The sequence below is a fragment of the Ranitomeya variabilis genome, chromosome 2 (assembly GCF_051348905.1).
Source record: "Ranitomeya variabilis isolate aRanVar5 chromosome 2, aRanVar5.hap1, whole genome shotgun sequence".
NCBI lineage: Eukaryota > Metazoa > Chordata > Amphibia > Anura > Dendrobatidae > Ranitomeya > Ranitomeya variabilis.
This window is the reverse complement of record NC_135233.1, coordinates 622,611,957-622,631,128: the sequence shown is the minus strand read 5'-3', so window position 1 is coordinate 622,631,128 and position 19,172 is coordinate 622,611,957. Positions and strand designations below refer to the sequence as shown.

The 19,172-nt window shown below is 51.4% G+C and overlaps 1 protein-coding gene across 1 annotated transcript; it reads left to right on the top strand.

Annotated features, from left to right (window-relative positions):
• Window positions 1-7,797: 7,797 nt before the first annotated feature.
• Window positions 7,798-18,140, top strand: LOC143807403 (SUMO-activating enzyme subunit 2-B-like). Its single transcript, XM_077288908.1, has 17 exons — window positions 7,798-8,016; window positions 9,414-9,497; window positions 9,585-9,655; window positions 10,155-10,219; window positions 10,377-10,477; window positions 10,565-10,686; window positions 10,828-10,895; window positions 10,992-11,113; window positions 11,458-11,557; window positions 12,830-12,993; window positions 13,812-13,905; window positions 14,007-14,119; window positions 14,198-14,353; window positions 14,475-14,571; window positions 15,769-15,874; window positions 15,990-16,126; window positions 16,392-18,140. The coding sequence occupies exons 1-17, from the start codon at window positions 7,879-7,881 to the stop codon at window positions 16,559-16,561; spliced, it is 1,908 nt and encodes a 635-aa protein (XP_077145023.1). The 5' UTR covers window positions 7,798-7,878; the 3' UTR covers window positions 16,562-18,140.
• Window positions 18,141-19,172: the final 1,032 nt, after the last annotated feature.

The window sequence follows — 19,172 nt, the reverse complement described above, 5'->3', positions numbered from 1 at the left end:
TCCTTAGTGCTGCAATGTATGCGGGTACATGGTCACTCTCAATTACCTCTGGGACCCCATATCTGCATCTTCATCCTTTTTAGCTCCTCCTTCTTGCCATGACTTCTTTTCATCATCTGATGTCTTGTCTTGATGTAGATAGATAATCCTCATAAGAGAGCCTTTAGTCCCTTCTTCAGTGTCTTGTGACACGTACACCGCTGCTTTCTCTTTCCCAAATGGATCCGCAGCATAGGTTTTTGCTGTTTTCTCAGCAAAGAAGTTCCCCCTTGCTTCTGGAGAATCCAATCTCCCGTGAGCTTTGATCTTGATCACTGCAACCTCCAAAGGTAGATCTAGAGCGGCCACAAGTTCTTGTATGATAGCAGCATGTTTTACAGGAGTTCCACTGGACGTTAGGTATCCTCTGCCTGCCCAGATACTGCTGAAGTCATGAGCCACTCCGAAAGCATATCTTGAATCCGTGTAGATGTTGACAACCTTCTCCGTCGCTTCCTGACAAGCCAACGTCAAAGCCTTAAGTTCCGCTTCTTGTGCAGACGTGTGGTGGTAGGGATCCGGCTGAGATGACCTGGTCATGTGTAACCATGGCATATCCCATATGGAACCTTCCTGTTTCAGCTGCAAATCTGGAACCATCAGTGAAGAACGTCAGGTCAGCATGTGGGAATGGGTCTTCAGACACGTTTTTCTGGGAGGCTACTTCTTCATGCAATTGTTCAAGACAGTCATGATCCTCCTCTGAGTGTGTAGAAGCATCTTCACCGAGAGCATCAGCATCATCATCCACATCCCCACTGGAAAGAGGAAGCAGCAAGGAGAGTATGAGGATGCTGCAGTGGACAAGAGTGACATTATCCGGAATCAAGAGGGAACATTGGAGTCTCATATGACGCTGCACCAACAGATGTTTAGGTTGCAAGAATAGCAATTATGTCGTGTGGAGCCATTAAGAGAACTGGATGTCCTCAGATGATATCAGAATTTGGGATTCCAAGAGCCGGTGCAGACTGTATGACCTGTTTAAGAGCGTAGAAAGCTTCCATGGATTTGGTACATAGTGGAAACGCTGACGTCTTGAGGTCATCGTACAATGGCTGCATCAGCTTTGAGGCATCTGGAATCCTTTGGCGACAATAAGTGATAGGTCAGCCAGCTCATCCGAGGCCCATGTCTTAGGTTCTTGGCAGAACTCAACACCAGAGTCCCATGTCTTGTCACTGGCAAGCGAGTCATCATTGAACACGATATCCATAACAGGCCAATATGCATCGCCTGCTTTAAGATTTGCCAGGGAAATGAGATCTTGCCACGTGGCTGGGTAATTACTTTGGATTTGAACCATGCTTCTGTAGAAAGGCATCGGCTGTTTTTCTGGATCTAGAACTTCGTTCAACACAGTAGCAGCTTGCTGGGGTGTAAACTTGACGTAGAGTGTGGACTCCTCAGACATAAGCATTGGCACTGTTGGTGGTGGCACCTGAGGCGGGAGTAGAGAAGGCACCGGGAGTACAGATGTAATCACTTTTGTATGAGGAGCAGGAGGAGGTAACAGTCCTGGAATGAGGGGCTCTATTTGGGCAGCTCCAGTATCATGGTGTGGGGTCCAGGTGACGCAGGCAGTCTTAAAAGCTTTAACAGTCCTTTCCTCATTACTAATTAATAAAGTAGGGGTCACACAGTGTGTATGATGATTCTACACGGAAGATTGCCAGATTTAGTCACCGCTATGTCCCCAACAGCTATCTGAACACCTGACTCAACAATGATTCGACTGTCAGCTTGAATAGTCGCCCCTCCTGCTTCCACTATAGCTCTAGCTACACCTCCATTGTGCTCTAACCGAGAATTGGCAGCATTAACAATAGCGTCTGTCTCCATTGTTGTTATGTCACCCTTTCCTGTTATGATCTGGTGGCCTAAGAGCAGCATGAGACGTACTCTGGAGAATGTGGTACCTGTACTGACCGCAGACCCTGAACTCAACACCGCAACTAGAAGTAGCCATGGAATGTACCTAGCGCTCCCTAGACATCTCGACACAGCCGGAGGACTAATTACCCCTAGAGATAGAAAAGGGAAAACTATCTTGCCTCAGAGAAAATCCCCAAAGGATAGGCAGCCCCTCACAAATATTGACTGTGAGAGGAGAGGGAAAAAACATACACAGACTGAAATGAGAATTTAGCAAAGGAGGCCACTTCTAGCTAAATAGAAAGGATAGGACAGAGTACTATGCGGTCAGTATTAAAACACTAGAAAATATCCACCACAGAAAATACAAAATCTCCACAGCTAACTAAAGATATGGAGGGTATATCTGCATCTCCAGAGATACCAGCTTGGCTAAACAAATCCTTATACAGACCAAGCTGGACAAGACAAAACATAGAAAAGAACTGAACAATAAGGCCACAGCATGTGGACAGCAAAATCAAGGCCAGAACTTATCTTAGTTGAAATGAACTGCAAAGCAGAAGGGACCAGGCAGGGATGTGAATCCTCCAGGAACAATGGACAACTGGCACTGACTAAAGGGTGAAGCAAGACTAAATAGCCCAGTCAAAATTGCAAAAAGTGAACACACCTGATAATTGCTGCGATTCAGAGACAGCAGCGCTACCACTTACAACCACCGGAGGGAGCCCAAGAGCAGAATTCACAACACTTTCCCATCACTAACAAGGGTCCCTCAGGAAGTTCTTTTTCAAAAATAGGTTGCCAACATTCCCTCCCCTTTGTGCTTCCTGTGTTGCTGGTATCCCCCTCCCAGATTGAGCCCCCCCTTGTTACAGTTGCCACCGTCCCATACAGGTGTGCGCTTGGCTGCGAGAGAGCCTGTGAGGAACCGGGCATAGGGTTAGGTAGACTGCGTGAGACTGCTGTTGTAGTGGAAGCATTGGGAGGAGAGGCCGTTGCTTGGAGCATCTCATGTGGGTGTGCGGCTAAATTGGCAGTGGAAGTGACAGTAGAAAGGGTCGGTGCCGGGGACGATCCAGGTGGTAGGAATGCTGGATTCACAACAGGAGTGATAGGGGAAAGGGTCGGTGCCCCATTGGAAACCACTGAGACGGGAAACATGGGTAAAGCCTGTTCACTTCCCGAAGGAATATAGTATTGGCCGTTAGTGGTCATTACTGGGTAACAAGGATTTAGTGATGTGGTGTGTAGCCGTAGTCTGAGATGTTCACCACCAGGAGCAGCACATTTGCCATCCACAAAATGGCCGCCGTTAGAATTAACACTTTTGCCATCCACAAAATGGCTGCTGTTAGCATTAACACTTTTGCCATCCACAAAATGGCTGCCGTTAGAATTAACACATTTGCCATCCACAAAATGGCTGCCGTTAGAATTAACACATTTGCCATCCACGAAATGGCTGCTGTTAGCATTAACACTTTTGCCATCCACAAAATGGCTGCTGTTAGCATTAACACTTTTGCCATCCACAAAATGGCTGCCATTAGAATTAACACATTTGCCATCCACAAAATGGCTGCCGTTAGAATTAACACATTTGCCATCCAAGAAATGGCTGCCGTTAGCATTAACACTTTTGCCATCCACAAAATGGCTCCCGTTAGCATCAACACATTTGCCATCCACAAAATGGCTGCTGCCAGAATTACATTTGCCATCCACAAAATGGCCGCCGTTAGAATTAACACTTTTGCCATCCACAAAATGGCTGCCGTTAGCATCAACACATTTGCCATCCACAAAATGGCTGCTGCCAGAATTACATTTGCCATCCACAAAATGGCTGCTGTCAGAATTAACACATTTGCCATCCACAAAATGGCTGCTGCCAGCATTAACACATTTGCCATCCACAAAATGGCCACCGTTAGAATTAACTCTTTTGCCATCCACAAAATGGCTGCCGTTAGAATTAACACTTTTGCCATTCACAAAATGGCTGCCGTTAGAATTACATTTGCCATCCACAAAATGGCTGCTGCCAGCATTAACACATTTGCCATCCACAAAATGGCTGCTGCCAGCATTAACACATTTGCCATCCACAAAATGGCTGCCATTAGAATTAACACTTTTGCCATCCACAAAATGGCTGCCGTTAGAATTACATTTGCCATCCACCAAATGGCTGCTGCCAGCATTAACACATTTGCCATCCACAAAATGGCTGCCGTCAGAATAAGCACATGGCCCATCCACAAAATGGCTGCTGCCAGAGTTAGCACATGGCTCTGGGCCACCTTTATACGGTGGTGGCCGCTCACAGGATATATTTTTGTAATACACATAACTCAAAACTCTACACTTTCTATTCCTTTTCTCTTCTACCCAATTTTCTCTATATAAACTTTCAGAGACTCTTTCTCCTGCCCTAGCAATAGACAACAATCCATTATCTTCTAGGATACCTTTTTTTTTCAAGACAATCTTCCATTCCAGGGGCTGTAACCTCCTCCCTTCTGGCATTCCATACAACTTCATAGGCTTTTTACATTGTTTAACATGACTCTTCCCTTCACAAGTCGCCACTAATGTACACGGGTCTAACTTGCCATCTGAATTTGGCTTAGTGCCAATACGGCAGAACTGCATTAATTTCTCCATCTTTCTATAGATATACAGTATATATATCTATCTATCAAGATAACAAACACCAAGCAAACAATAAGATGGGGGAGATGACTCAAACCTGAGATTCTAAAGGGAACTGAGTCTGCAGTACTCAGTTCCCATTCCTTCTTGTCACGTGGTCCCTGTCTGACTTCCGTGTTCCGTACTTTACAAACCAATTATTCCTTACTTAATCAAATTGCTCCCTAAGTTACCAGGCCCCGTGCAGAGTCAATTCACTCGATGTCACAAGGCAAAACTATAAATTTAATTGGCTCGAACTGAGTCATCTCACTCAAAGTTTAACGGGCCCCTCCTTGGCCGAGTCAATTCACTCAAGGTCCTAGTGTCTCCTATACAGAACTGAAGATCGTATCACAGGCGACAACCGTGTACTGTACCACAGACAATTTTTTTTTTTTTTCCAAACACTTGCTTTTCTTTTCTAACACTTGCTTTTCTTTTTTTTTAAACGCTGAAAAGAAAATCCGCTTGCTCTCTTAACTACCAGTCATCTCCCCTCTTCACAACACGTAACAGGCAATAGGCAACTAAAACATTTGACGGTTCTTGCAATTAAATGACCAGCAGCGGAGAGACCCTTCTGCCGTCTTACAGATACCAAGAAAACCGGACACGGTCAGGCAATCTGCACAGGATACCCCGAAGGACACAGGTGAAGACTACAGATTATAAAAATCAGCAGACTTACCGTGTTCTGATAAGGAGATGATCAGTCTCCAGGTTCGGGGTATTCAGCGCGTCCTGCTGTTCCACTCGCCGGTCCTCAGGGTTCAGGGCTCTTCCTCTGCTGGCCCCAGGTTGGGCGGCCAAATATGTTGGGTTGAACAATTAATAAAATGATCACTTCACTTCAGTTGCCTACTCCTGGCCTAATGGATATTGATCAGGTGCACACCAAAAGAAACATATGACAACACACAGTCAGATGTGAACTCTCCTTGATCAATCTATGGCTCAGCTCCAAGGGGCTTTATTCAGTCAGAACACAAGTTTATATATCTCTGTAAGGGGGCTCGGTTAGCTCTCAAATGGGAGCGATTGGATGTATTCCATTGGTTAGTGGGTTGGGCAATGAGCAAGTCCATGGGCGGATCCATGAGGTCATCAGGGTGGGTTGGTCCATGAGGTCATCAGGGTGGGCGTCACTGTGGGTGGATCCATGAGGTCATCAGGGTGGGCGTCATCTTGGATATCAGCACATGGTGTGCTGATACAGGAAATGGCAGCCATCTCTAGTGTCTCACTTTGATCTGAGAAAACTTATGTAAGGTTAAACAATACACGTTATGGGTTGCTTCTCTCAATCTCTTATATCTTGAGGTTAATTAAGTATTTGATCTTATGGCTCTCCTCAACAGCTGTAGCTCTGGTTGTGCCTTAAGGTACCTTCACACGAAGCGACGCTGCAGCGATAGCGACAACGATGTCGATCGCTGCAGCGTCGCTGTTTGGTCGCTGGAGAGCTGTCACACAGACCGCTCTCCAGCGATCAACTATGCCGAGGTCCCCTGGTAACCAGGGTAAACATCGGGTAACTAAGCGCAGGGCCGCGCTTAGTAACCCGATGTTTACCCTGGTTACCAGCGTAAAATCTAAAAAAAACAAACAGCACATACTTACATTCACGTCCCCCTGCGTCCACTTCCTGACTGACTGAGCGCCGTACAGTGAGAGCAGAGCGGTGACGTCACCGCTGTGCTGCTTTCACTTTCACTTTGCGGCGCTGAGTCAGAGGAGGAAGCAGACTGCAGGGGACGCAATGTGAGTATGTGCTGTTTGTTTTTTTTACATTTTACGCTAGTAACCAGGGTAAACATCGGGTAACTAAGCGCGGCCCTGCGCTTAGTAACCCGATGTTTACCCTGGTTACCAGTGTAAAATATCGCTGGTATCGTTGCTTTTGCTTTCAAACACAACGATACACAGCGATCGGACGACCAAATAAAGTTCTGGACTTTATTCAGCGACCAGCGACATCACAGCAGGATCCTGATCGCTGCTGCGTGTCAAACGAAACGATATCGCTAGCGAGGACGCTGCAACGTCACGGATTGCTAGCGATATCGTTATAATGTCGTTTCGTGTGAAGGTACCTTTAGTTTAGGCTGTAGCTCGGGTGGTGCCTTAGTTTAGGCTGTAGCTCGGGTTGGGCCTTAGATTAGGCTGTAGCTCGTCTTGTGCCTTAGTTTAGGCTGTAGCTCTGGTTGTGCCTTAGTTTAGGCTGTAGTTCGGGTTGTGCCTTAGTTTAGACCGAAGCTCTGGTTGTGCCTTAGATTAGGCTGTAGCTTGGGTTGTGCCTTAGTTTAGGCTGTAGCTCGCGTTGTGCCTTAGATTAGGCTGTAGCTCGGGTTGTGCCTTAGTTTAGGTTGTAGCTCGGGTTGTGCCTTAGTTTAGGCTGTAGCTCAGGTTGTGCCTTAGTTTAGGCTGTAGCTCTGGTTGTGCCTTAGTTTAGGCCGTAGCTCTGGTTGTGCCTTAGTTTAGGCTGTAGCTCAGGTTGTGCTTTATTTTAGGCTGTAGCTCGTGTTGTGCTTTAGTTTAGGCCGGAGCTCGGGTTGTGCCTTAGATTAGGCTGTAGCTCGTGTTGTGCCTTAGCTTATGCTGTAGTTCAGGTTATGCCTTAGTTTAAGCCGTAGCTCTGGTTGTGCCTTAGTTTAGGCTGTAGCTCGGGTTGTGCCTTAGATTAGGCTGTAGCTTGTGTTGTGCCTTAGTTTAGGCTGTAGTTCAGGTAGTGCTTTAGTTTAGGCCGTAGCTCGTGTTGTGCCTTAGTTTAGGCCGGAGCTCGGGTTGTACTTTAGTTTAGGCTGTAGCTCGGGTTGTACTTTAGTTTAGGCTGTAGCTCGGGTTGTACTTTAGTTTAGGCTGTAGCTCGGGTTGTACTTTAGTTTAGGCCGGAGCTCGGGTTGTACTTTAGTTTAGGCTGTAGCTCGGGTTGTACTTTAGTTTAGGCTGTAGCTCGGGTTGTGCCTTAGTTTCGGCTGTAGTTCGGGTTGTCCCTTAGTTTAGGCTGTAGCTCGGGTTGTGCCTTAGTTTAGGCTGTATACCATCTGCTGACCGTGTGATTCTATTTGCTGTAGTACGGACATTGACCACCAGAGGACGCGGGTTCCGATGCTCGCGGTGCAGTACATCCTCCGGCCGCCAGATGTCGCTGTCTTATCACGCGGGGTCCTCCGGCCTGCAGGGGTCGCTGTAGTGGCCGTCCTCTCCGGCAGGTTCTCTGTTGTGTCTCCCGCGCTGTGAGGCAGGCGGCGGTGGCTGAGGATGGCGGTGACCGGGGCGCTACGCACGGAGCTGGCGGAGGCGGTGTCCGGCTGCCGGGTGCTGGTGGTCGGGGCCGGAGGGATCGGTTGCGAGTTACTGAAGAACCTTCTACTCACCGGATTTACCAACCTGGACGTGGTGCGGAGCCGGGAGGGAGCGGGGACCCCGGGGATCAGTGTCCTCTCTGCAGCCGGGGGAAGGGGCTCCATCTCTGCACAGCATCGGGGGAGGGGGGTCCATCTCTGCAGAGCATCGCAGCCGGGGGGAGGGGGCTCCATCTCTGCAGAGCATCGCAGCCGGGGGAGGGGGCTCCATCTCTGCAGAGCATCGCAGCCGGGGGGAGGGGGCTCCATCTCTGCAGAGCATCGCAGCCGGGGGGGGGGGGGCTCCATCTCTGCAGAGCATCGCAGCCGGGGGGAGGGGGCTCCATCTCTGCAGAGCATTGCAGCCGGGGGGAGGGGGCTCCATCTCTGCAGAGCATCGCAGCCGGGGGAGGGGGCTCTGTCTCTGCAGAGCATCGCAGCCGGGGGAGGGGGCTCCATCTCTGCAGAGCATCGCAGCCGGGAGAGGGGGCTCCATCTCTGCAGAGCATCGCAGCCGGGGGGAGGGGGCTCCATCTCTGCAGAGCATCGCAGCCGGGGGGAGGGGGCTCCATCTCTGCAGAGCATCGCAGCCGGGGGGAGGGGGCTCCATCTCTGCAGAGCATCGCAGCCGGGGGAGGGGGCTCCATCTCTGCAGAGCATCGCAGCCGGGGGAGGGGGCTCCATCTCTGCAGAGCATCGCAGCTGGGGGAGGGGGCTCCATCTCTGCAGAGCATCGCAGCCGGGGGAGGGGGCTCCATCTCTGCAGAGCATCGCAGCCGGGAGAGGGGGCTCCATCTCTGCAGAGCATCGCAGCCGGGGGAGAGGGCTCCATCTCTGCAGAGCATCGCAGCCGGGGGAGGGGGGCTCCATCTCTGCAGAGCATTGCAGCCGGGGGAGGGGACTCCATCTCTGCAGAGCATTGCAGCCGGGAGGAGGAGGCTCCATCTCTACAGAGCATCGCAGCCGGGGGCAGGGGGCTCCATCTGCAGAGCATCGCAGCCGGGGCAAAGAGCTCCATCTCTGCAGAGCATCGCAGCCGGGGGGAGAGGGCTCCATCTCTGCAGAGCATCGCAGCCGGGGGAGGGGGCTCCATCTCTTCAGAGCATCGCAGCTGCGGGGAGGGGATCCATCTCTGCAGAGCATCGCAGCCGGGGGAGGGGGCTCCTTGTCTGCAGAGCATCGCAGCTGGGGGGAGGGGGCTCCATCTCCGCAGAGCATCGCAGCCGGGGGAGGGGGCTCCATCTCCGCAGAGCATCGCAGCCGGGGGAGGGGGCTCCATCTCTGCAGAGCATCGCAGCCGGGGGAGGGGTCTCCATCTCTGCAGGGCATTATGGGCAGATGGGGTCTCTGCAGAACAATGTGCTATATCTGCCCCTCCCCCGTTTTTTCTGCAGAGCGTTGCTTCTCTCGACGTTCCCTCTCTAATTCTGCTTTTTTGTGTGTGTTTTCTAGATTGATCTGGACACGATTGACGTCAGTAACCTCAACCGGCAATTTCTGTTCCAGAAGAAACATGTGGGAAGATCAAAGGCGCAGGTAAGGTCCCCGCTATCTGTGGGGTCATGTGACTGTGACCCGCGGACGCCGCGCTCCGTGACTGTTTTCCTTCTGTTTCCTCCTTAGGTGGCCAAGGAGAGCGTCCTGCAGTTCTGCCCGGGGGCCGGTATCACCGCCTATCATGACAGCATCATGAAGTGAGTGCGAGCCATTACTGCGCCCCCATGTGACCCCCAGCAGTCATGTGATCCATTGTCCTCCGGGTCCATCAGAGGCGTCCTGTGGGGGCCCCAATTCTGCACCTAAGAGGGGGGGGAGTCGGGCGGTGGGTGCATGCTGTGGCCCCTGAGGTGGGTCCTCAGGCCTGTAGTTATTCCTGCTGCCTCCTCGAACACTTCTTGCCTGACATGGGCAAGGTTCATACATGGGGTGAGATGGTTTTTAGTTTTGCAGGAAAGATCCTTGTTCTCGGCAGCTCATCACCCTGTGCCACCCTGTGCTGCCGAGAACCGTGGCTGTCTTACAGACCGTTCTGTGCTCGTCTGTCGGTTATTACACAACCTGCACACATAGCCAGACAGTCATTGAGCATGCTCGTCAGCATTAGGCAGTGATTGCGAGCTATTGTTCTGTGTCATCAGCCGCCCCTCCATCTTGTGCCGGAGTCATCGGCCTCCTGGGTTTTTGTCTCCTCAGTGCCGAATACGATGTTGAGTTTTTCAAGAAGTTCACGCTGGTGATGAACGCCCTGGATAACAGAGGTGCGGTCTGGTGTGCTGAGGGTCCGTGCCAGTGGGCTGCAGCTGTGGGGGACGGTCCGTCCTCCAGGAGTCCATTGTGGCCCTACCGGACAGTCTGTATGCCATGCGGTGGGTGCCATCTTTAATCACTGCTGAGTTTCTATCCTGTTGGTTTCAGCTGCACGGAACCACGTGAACCGGATGTGTCTGGCGGCAGACGTCCCCCTGATAGAGAGCGGCACAGCCGGGTACCTTGGCCAGGTCACCGTCATCAAGAAGGTTTGTAGCTCCCATGTGACGGCCGCCCCCTGAACCGGGGCACGTAGCGTGGCCCGTCACACTCCTCATGGTTTATTTTTTCATCAGGGGGTCACAGAGTGCTACGAATGTCAGCCCAAACCCACCCTGAAGACCTTCCCCGGCTGCACCATCCGCAACACTCCCTCCGAGCCCATCCACTGCATCGTGTGGGCAAAGTACCTGTTCAAGTAAGATGCCCCCCACCATGATTGGAGCCTGAGATCAGGGCCACGCAACCTTGTGTGCTGGGAGCCCCCATGGCTGGGCCCGGTGCCTGGTGTACCACTCTGGGGGGCCGGCACTGATGTCTTCTGTTGTCTCCTCTGCAGCCAGTTATTCGGGGAGGAGGATGCAGATCAGGAAGTTTCCCCAGACACTGCCGACCCGGAGGCTTCCTGTGAGTATCCAGCGCTCGCCCCCAATACCAGCATATCTGGGGGGCGACCATCCCCAGGAGACGACTGTTCTCCTCGTTCTGTTCTCTGTCCTCCAGGGGAGCCCACGGAGGCTGCACAGAGGGCCAACGCCTCCAACGAGGACGGGGACATCAAACGCGTCTCCACCAAGCAGTGGGCCAAGTCCACCGGCTACGACCCCGTTAAGCTCTTTAACAAGGTAATTAGCTCCTGTGCTGTTGGTGTCTTATCCTGGGGGGGAGGGGTGCTGGAAGCTGTTAGGGGAGGTGTCGGGTGCTGTTTGAGGGAGTGAGGGTTTTTTACGAGGACTCTGAGCAGAGATGGGGTGCCGGGGGCTGTCTGGAGTGAAGCACTGGGCACCTTTTGAGTTTTCTGGTGCCATTTGGAGAATGAAGGGGGCGCTGTTTGGGGGGTTTCAAGGTACTGTTTCTTGTGGGGGGAATAGCAGGTGCCGTTTGGGGGTGACAGGTGCTGTATCGGCCACTCTTGGTAAGAGGGGGCCGGTGACGTGTGCTGTTCTGATCATGATGTCCCTTTTTACAGCTTTTCAAAGATGATATTCGCTATCTTCTGACTATGGACAAGTTGTGGAGGAAAAGGAAGCCACCGGTGCCCCTGGACTGGGCCGGCCTGCAGAGCAGCGGTAATGATCACACTTAGTACTGGTCTCAGGTATTTTCCTTCTGATGCGTCCAGTCTCTTCCGCAGTTTTCCCTTCTGATGTGTCTGGTCTCTTCCGCAGTTTCCCCTTCTGATGCGTCCGGTCACTTCCGCAGTTTCCCCTTCTGATGCGTCCAGTCTCTTCCGCAGTTTTCCCTTCTGATGCGTCCGGTCTCTTCCGCATTTCCCCTCTGATGCGCTCAGTCTCTTCTGCAGTTTTCCCTTCTGATGCGTCCTGTCTCTTCGCAGTTTTCCCTTCTGATGTGTCCGGTCTCATCCACAGTTTCCCCTTCTGATGCGTCCGGTCTCTTCCGCATTTCCCCTTCTGATGCGCCGGTCTCTTCTGCAGTTTCCCCTTCTGATGCGTCCGGTCTCTTCCGCAGTTTCCCCTTCTGATGCGCCCAGTCTCTTCTGCAGTTTTCCCTTCTGATGCGTCCAGTCTCTTCGCAGTTTCCCCTTCTGATGCGCCCAGTCTCTTCTGCAGTTTTCCCTTCTGATGCGTCCGGTCTCTTCCGCATTTCCCCTTCTGATGCGTCCGGTCTCTTCCGCATTTCCCCTTCTGATGCGCCGGTCTCTTCTGCAGTTTCCCCTTCTGATGCGTCCGGTCTCTTCCGTATTTCCCCTTCTGATGCGTCCAGTCTCTTCGCAGTTTCCCCTTCTGATGCGCCCAGTCTCTTCTGCAGTTTTCCCTTCTGATGCGTCCAGTCTCTTCGCAGTTTCCCCTTCTGATGCGCCCAGTCTCTTCTGCAGTTTTCCCTTCTGATGCGTCCGGTCTCTTCCGCATTTCCCCTTCTGATGCGTCCGGTCTCTTCCGCATTTCCCCTTCTGATGCGTCCGGTCTCTTCTGCAGTTTACCCTTCTGGTGCATCTGGTCACTTCCGCAGTTTCCCCTTCTGATGCGTCCGGTCTCTTCCGCAGTTTTCCCTTCTGGTGCGTCCGGTCTCTTCCGCAGTTTTCTCTTCTGGTGCGTCCGGTCTCTTCCGCAGTTTCCCCTTCTGGTTCATCCGGTCTCTTCCGCAGTTTTCTCTTCTGGTGCGTCCGGTCTCTTCCGCAGTTTCCCCTTCTGGTTCATCCGGTCTCTTCCGCAGTTTTCCCTTCTGATGCGTCTGGTCTCTTCCGCAGTTTTCCCTTCTGATGCATCCGGTCTCTTCCGCAGTTTCCCCTTCCGATGCGTCCGGTCTCTTCCGCAGTTTTCTCTTCTGATGCTTCCGGTCTCTTCCGCAGTCTTCCCTTTTATCATTACTTTCCTCCGTAGAGAAAGATTCTGCAGATCAGAGGACGAAGTCCTCAGGGGTCGGCCTGAAGGACCAGCAGGTTCTGGACGTCGCTGGCTATGCTCAGCTGTTTTCTCATAGTGTTGAGACTTTAAGGGATCAGATATCGAAAAAGGGAGACGGCGCTGAGCTCATCTGGGACAAGGTGCGTCTGTCTTTTCTGATTGACCATCCATATTGTTATATGTGCTGCTGACACGGCCCCACCTGATCCTGAGAAAGCGGCCCCTTTACTATGGATCGGTGGAAGTCCGTATGTAGCAGAAACGCTGGTGAATACACTCCCTGACAGAAGTTATGTCGCTTATCCATATTATGTAAATAAAAACTTATAACCTGACGTTAAATTCATCCATTGGTTGTATAAATTATTCTTTTGAAAGCTGAAACCCTCTGAAATGTGGTTTTGGTTAAGAAAATAAATTGGCATCAATGCAGAAATATTGATCAGTTAATGGACACAGAATAGTCAGATTTTGGCAAGACAAAAGTTGTCGCCCACAGAAAGTAATGTGATATTCAAATAATTAGCTTAAAATACAAATATCTGTTGCAGAACATTGGTGAATGAAGTTGTGGTGCTATTAGTCATATTTAATATTTTGTGCGACTTCCATGATCTTGAAGGACTGCATCCATGCGGTTCAACAATGATTCATACAATTTATTAATGAAGTCATCAGGAATAGCACAGGATGCCGTCTTAGTGCTGGCTTCTGGGCACAGATTCGACCATTTCGAGACAGAATCCTACAAACTGTTCTAGTTGTTCTAACGTCAGGTTATAAGCTTTTATTTACATAACATGGATAAGCGACAGAACCTCTGTCGGAGTGTACGTGCGTCCATTACGCTGCATGTGAGCCGCCATCAGATCCGCTATAGATGTGTGATATAACGCTATGATAGTGTCGCCCCCCCCCCCCCCCCCCCCCCATCTAATCCCAGGGTTCCCTTCTGTAGGACGACCCCCCAGCGATGGATTTCGTCACCTCCGCTGCTAACCTCCGGATGTACATCTTCAGTATGGCCATGAAGAGCCGGTTTGATATAAAGTGTAAGGTCCTGTGCCCGCTCCTAGTGTGCTGGGCGTCCGCTCAGCTTCCCCAGTGTTTCCTTATAGATGCCGTCAGTAAAGGCCGTGTCTTGTTCACACAGCAATGGCCGGGAACATCATTCCAGCGATCGCCACAACCAACGCTGTCATATCGGGGCTGATCGTGCTGGAGGGGCTGAAGATCCTGTCGGGGAACCTGGAGCAGTGTAGAACGGTGCGGGGCTTGTCTTTCATCCTGGAGGTCTGGCTTCAGATTGGGGGCGAGACCCTGACCCTGTGCTCCATCTTCTAGGTGTTTCTGAACAAGCAGCCGAACCCCCGCAAGAAGCTGCTGGTGCCATGCGTGCTGGACCCCCCCAACGCCAACTGCTACGTGTGCGCCAGCCGCCCCGAGGTCACCGTCAAGTTAAATGTTCACAAAGTGACAGTGCAGACTCTGCAGGACAAGGTTGGTGCCCACGGCGAGCCCACTCGAGGCCGGTCTCCGTAGGGGGTCCGAGGTGGAGATGAGCCGCCCTGTAGGTCAGCCCCACAGCGACTCACAGTAATGGATGTTTTACGTCTTCCAGATAATAAAGGAGAAGTTCGGCATGGTGGCCCCCGACGTGCAGATTGAAGACGGGAAAGGCACCATCCTCATCTCCTCGGAGGAGGGAGAGACGGAAGGTGAGTGACATGAGGGAGACGACTGCAGAGTGGGCTGCGCAGGGTGGATTTATCTGTAACTATGGAAGCGCATAAGGTGCCGGAGACACATAACGTGAGGAAATTTGCAATCATTATTTGCAAATGGCTTCATTGTTTTAGTTCAGATGTGTTGGAGGGAGTCAGTAAATGTGTCCCTGATGTGCACCAGTAGAGGGCGCCGTGCTGTCAGTGATGGGCGGCAGCAGGGATTGGTCTCCAGTGGACCAGGTGACTGCGCTAAGTGGTTGGTGGTGTCGTATCTTCTGCCGCCCCCTTCACACATTGCTCTAGGAAACGCTGCCTGGACATGGGGTGCAACCGGTGATCCTGTAATATGTACCCCCCAATATTCTCCTCCTCTAGTGAGCCCATCTCGTGCTCCCGTGACCTCCTTCTGCCCCGTTCACACCCTCTCGTGCTCCCGTGACCTTCTGCCCCGTTCACACCCTCTCGTGCCCCCGTGACCTCCTTCTGCCCTGTTCACCCTCTCTCGTGCTCCTGTGACCTCCTTCTGCCTCGTTCACACCCTCTCGTGCCCCCGTGACCTCCTTCTGCCTCGTTCACACCCTCTCGTGCTCCCGTGACCTCCTTCTGCCTCGTTCACACCCTCTCGTGCTCCCGTGACCTCCTTCTGCCTCGTTTACACCCTCTCGTGCTCCCGTGACCTCCTTCTGCCTCGTTCACACCCTCTCGTGCTCCCGTGACCACCTCCTGCCTCGTTCACACCCTCTCGTGCTCCCGTGACCACCTCCTGCCTCGTTCACACCCTCTCGTGCTCCCGTGACCACCTCCTGCCTCGTTCACACCCTCTCGTGCTCCCGTAACCTTCTGCCCTGTTCACACCCTCTCGTGCTCCCGCGACCTCCTTCTGCCCCGTTCACCCTCTCTCGTGCTCCCGTGACCTCCTTCGGCCTTTTCACACCCTCTCGTGCTCCCGTGACCACCTCCTGCCCCATTAACACGCCTCGTGCTCCCGCGACCTCCTTCTGCCCCGTTCACACCCTCTCGTGCTTCCGCAACCTCCTTCTGCCCCGTTCGCACCTTCTCGTGCCCCCGTGACCTCCTTCTGCCCCTTTCACACCCTCTCGTGCCCCCGCGACCTCCTTCTGCCCCGTTCACGCTTTCTTGTGTTCTTGGGCTTCACTCACAGAGTTTTTTTAATCTTTTTTTTTCCAGCAAACAACAGTCGACAGTTGTCAGATTTCGGCATCCGGAATGGCACCCGGCTGCAGGCAGACGACTTTCTGCAGGACTACACCCTGCTGATCAATGTGCTACAGAGGTGAGCACCATTGGGGGTCCGCGGGCAGCGATTGGGGGCCTGTAGGACGCCCAGCACCTCGTGACATCTGAGTTCGGGGTCGGCCATCTTCACCTTTGTATATTGAACTCTACAGTGAAGATTTGGAGAAGGATGTGGAGTTTGAGGTTGTCGGCGACGCTCCAGAAAAAGCCCCTCAGAAACCCCCGAAGGATAGCGGGAAAAGTATCACCAATGGCAGCGACGACGGAGCACAACCATCAACATCCGCAGGTAGCGGGCTGCAGGCATACGCCATGTCTGATTGTTTAGGGTCTCTGCTTCCTGATAGAATGGGCACGGAAATCGCTCATCTGTGCTGAGGGTTTGTTACATTGTGTTAGTCTGGAGGTCAGGCTGTATGCAGACTGGGCAGGACTGTAACAAACCCTCAGCTGTCAACAGGCGGAGACCATCAGCAGGCAGGACACGCGGTTCTGTGTGGGATCCCGGCTGGGTTTTGCTGTGACACTTTATGGTGGCGTTTCTGTTTCTACAGCGCAAGAAGCAGACGACGTGTTAATCGTGGACTCGGAGGAGGATAGTCAGAGTGGCAGCGACATCAACATGGAAGCCGTGACGCTGAAGAGGAAGCTGTCTGAAGAGGAGGCTGTGAGCAACAAGCGGAAGCGCATGGAGCCGGACGAGGACGTGATTGCGCTGGACTGAGGCTCAGAGCTGCTCTCCGCTCACTAATGTATTTTTATATTTCCTGTTATGTGATAAATGTCATCACCCACGGGCCCCGCTGCTCTGCTGTGGCCCCCACAACACTGCCGTGGACCCCGCTGCTCTGTCCCCCACAACACTGCCATGGCCCCAGCTGCTCTGCCCCTGGGATGGAAGCCATGTCTATCCATCGGGTCGTGTGTTTTGGGGCAGTCCCGGCCCCCTGCTCTCTGTATTTATGTCCCTAGGGTTACGGGCGTTGTGTTCTCACACCCGAATGTTAAGTAATGGCTGATTTCTACTAAGTGCCACGTCAAGCGTCCGCCCCACCCTGTGGGGGCCACAGACGGGACTGCAGGGCTCGGCTGCCATCTCTGCGCTCCACCGTCTGTGTCGTCCCAGGTTATTTATATTTGATCTTTTGTAAAATGGCCGATTCCTCCTGTATCTGACCAAATAAACACCATCTTATACCTACGTCCAGTGACGTGCCGCCGGGCAGAGACCACTGTGCCGCCATGACACCTCCACCTGACACCATATTAAATCCATAGATAACACTGTGTTACAAAGGTTTTGTCCCTCGGACCATTTTGAGTGTTCCTGATAGATTTTTTTCGTCCTGATTTCAGAAATTAATTCTGATTTTTCCGATCACGTAAGGTATTTGAGAAATGATACAAAACATAATAATCTGTTTATAATTCTAAAAACTCATATATGAACTTCTTCTAAAACAGAATATTCTGAATTTTCCACTGAAATATCATAAATCGCTGATCTACACATATGCCGGCATTTATAATGTGACTTCCACGCAGTGAATCATTCTGCTGACCGAAGAAACAAGAGACAACACTGACATTACAGCAGGGGATCACAGAGGAGACATTGGGGGAGGGAAAATATTTCACTGACTGTTTTTAAACAATATTTTACTTCACAAAATGTATCCTCTGCGATCTCAAGAGAGCACAGATGGGAGAAGTCAGCACATGGGGAAAGAGAATGGACAGGTGGGTGAGATTCTCAACGCTGCAAAGCCAGCCCCCATCACGACATTACCGCCCTCCCGATGTGATAGCACTGGGCCTCCATCGTGACATTACCGCCCTCCCGATGTGATAGCACTGGGCCTCTGTCACATTTCCCTACTCTGGTGTCACTTACTCGTCACGTGCCTGCTCTCACACGTGACTTGGGGTTGTGCCTGCAAGGGTTAATCTACCCACTCTCAGTCCAGCATTCAACCTCTGTCCTATGCTGTAATGGGAGCATAAATCACACACCGACCCAGGCCACACACCCGCTCATACGCGCTGCCACCACTCATCGAATACACGGGCGATGAGTCCCGGACTAATAATAATACTAATAAAAATATGTCTATCACTCATAAGGCTCACACACCTTTAGGCTATGGATTCTTTAGAACATTCAAGGATCAACTTGTTAAAATTTTATTCTTTAATAACAAAAGGTTCAATGCTTACAATAAGGAAAAGGTATAAAAATATAATAAAAAGACATACAACTTATGCAAAACAGTATCAAAATAAACAGGAGAAACTTACAGAAATTATCTAACTGGTAGTTGCTTTCTGCTCCCTGTGGTAGGACGAATGTAGATTGGATCACACCAGCTTCTCAGGCTGCTCCCAACATGTGAACACAATTCTCTGTCTGCAGCCTAAATTTATAACTTTGGTCTGAGGTCAGGTTTCTAGACCGGCCCCTCAGGCCAATATCATAACTGCTGCCTGTTTGATTGGGCCACGGCCGCGCCCCCAATGAATATATTATTTTCTCTTGTGGAAAGGTTCTCGGGGATAGATTCCTTCAGGCCACAATTAGCGTCTCCCCTCCAAGACCTAGAAGGTGCCAAATGTTGCTTTTCTTCTCGGCCCTAGCTAGACCTCCTGGTGAGATAGGGAGACAATGTCTACTAATCCCAAGGAAGTACCTGTTAACACCTAGGTGTGACTTGCCTTCAGGACAGATGTTACATTATCACTAGACACACATATAACCCTAGACATATGTCACTACACACATATATATATATATATATATATATATATATATACACATATATTTCACCACACCTCCCTCCTTATGAACGTGCATGGGGGTTGACTTACAGGTCCGCTCCCAAGCACGTATCTAGTTCTGCCCCATCTTGGCGAGAAAGCCCATCAGCATTGCCATGATCGACTCCCTTCTTGTGCTGAATTGTGAAATCATATTGCTGAAGTATCAAACTCCATCTCAGAAATTTCCCATTATCCCCAACTACTCTGTTGAGCCAACTCAATGGGTTATGTTCTGTGATCACGGTGAAGTTGCGCCCATAGAGGTATGGTTGCAGCTTCTGCAGAGCCCACACAATTGCCAAACATTCTTTTTCAATGGTGGCATAAGCCACTTCTCTGGGCAGGAGTTTCCGGCTTAGGTACAGAATTGGGTGTTCCTCTCCTTGTTGGTTCACCTGGCTGAGAACTGCACCTAGCCAATAGGTACTGGCATCTATCTGCACTACAAACCGGCGAGTGAAATCTGGGGCCTGCAGGACGGGTGAACTAACCAATGCCGACTTTAGGGCAGAAAATGA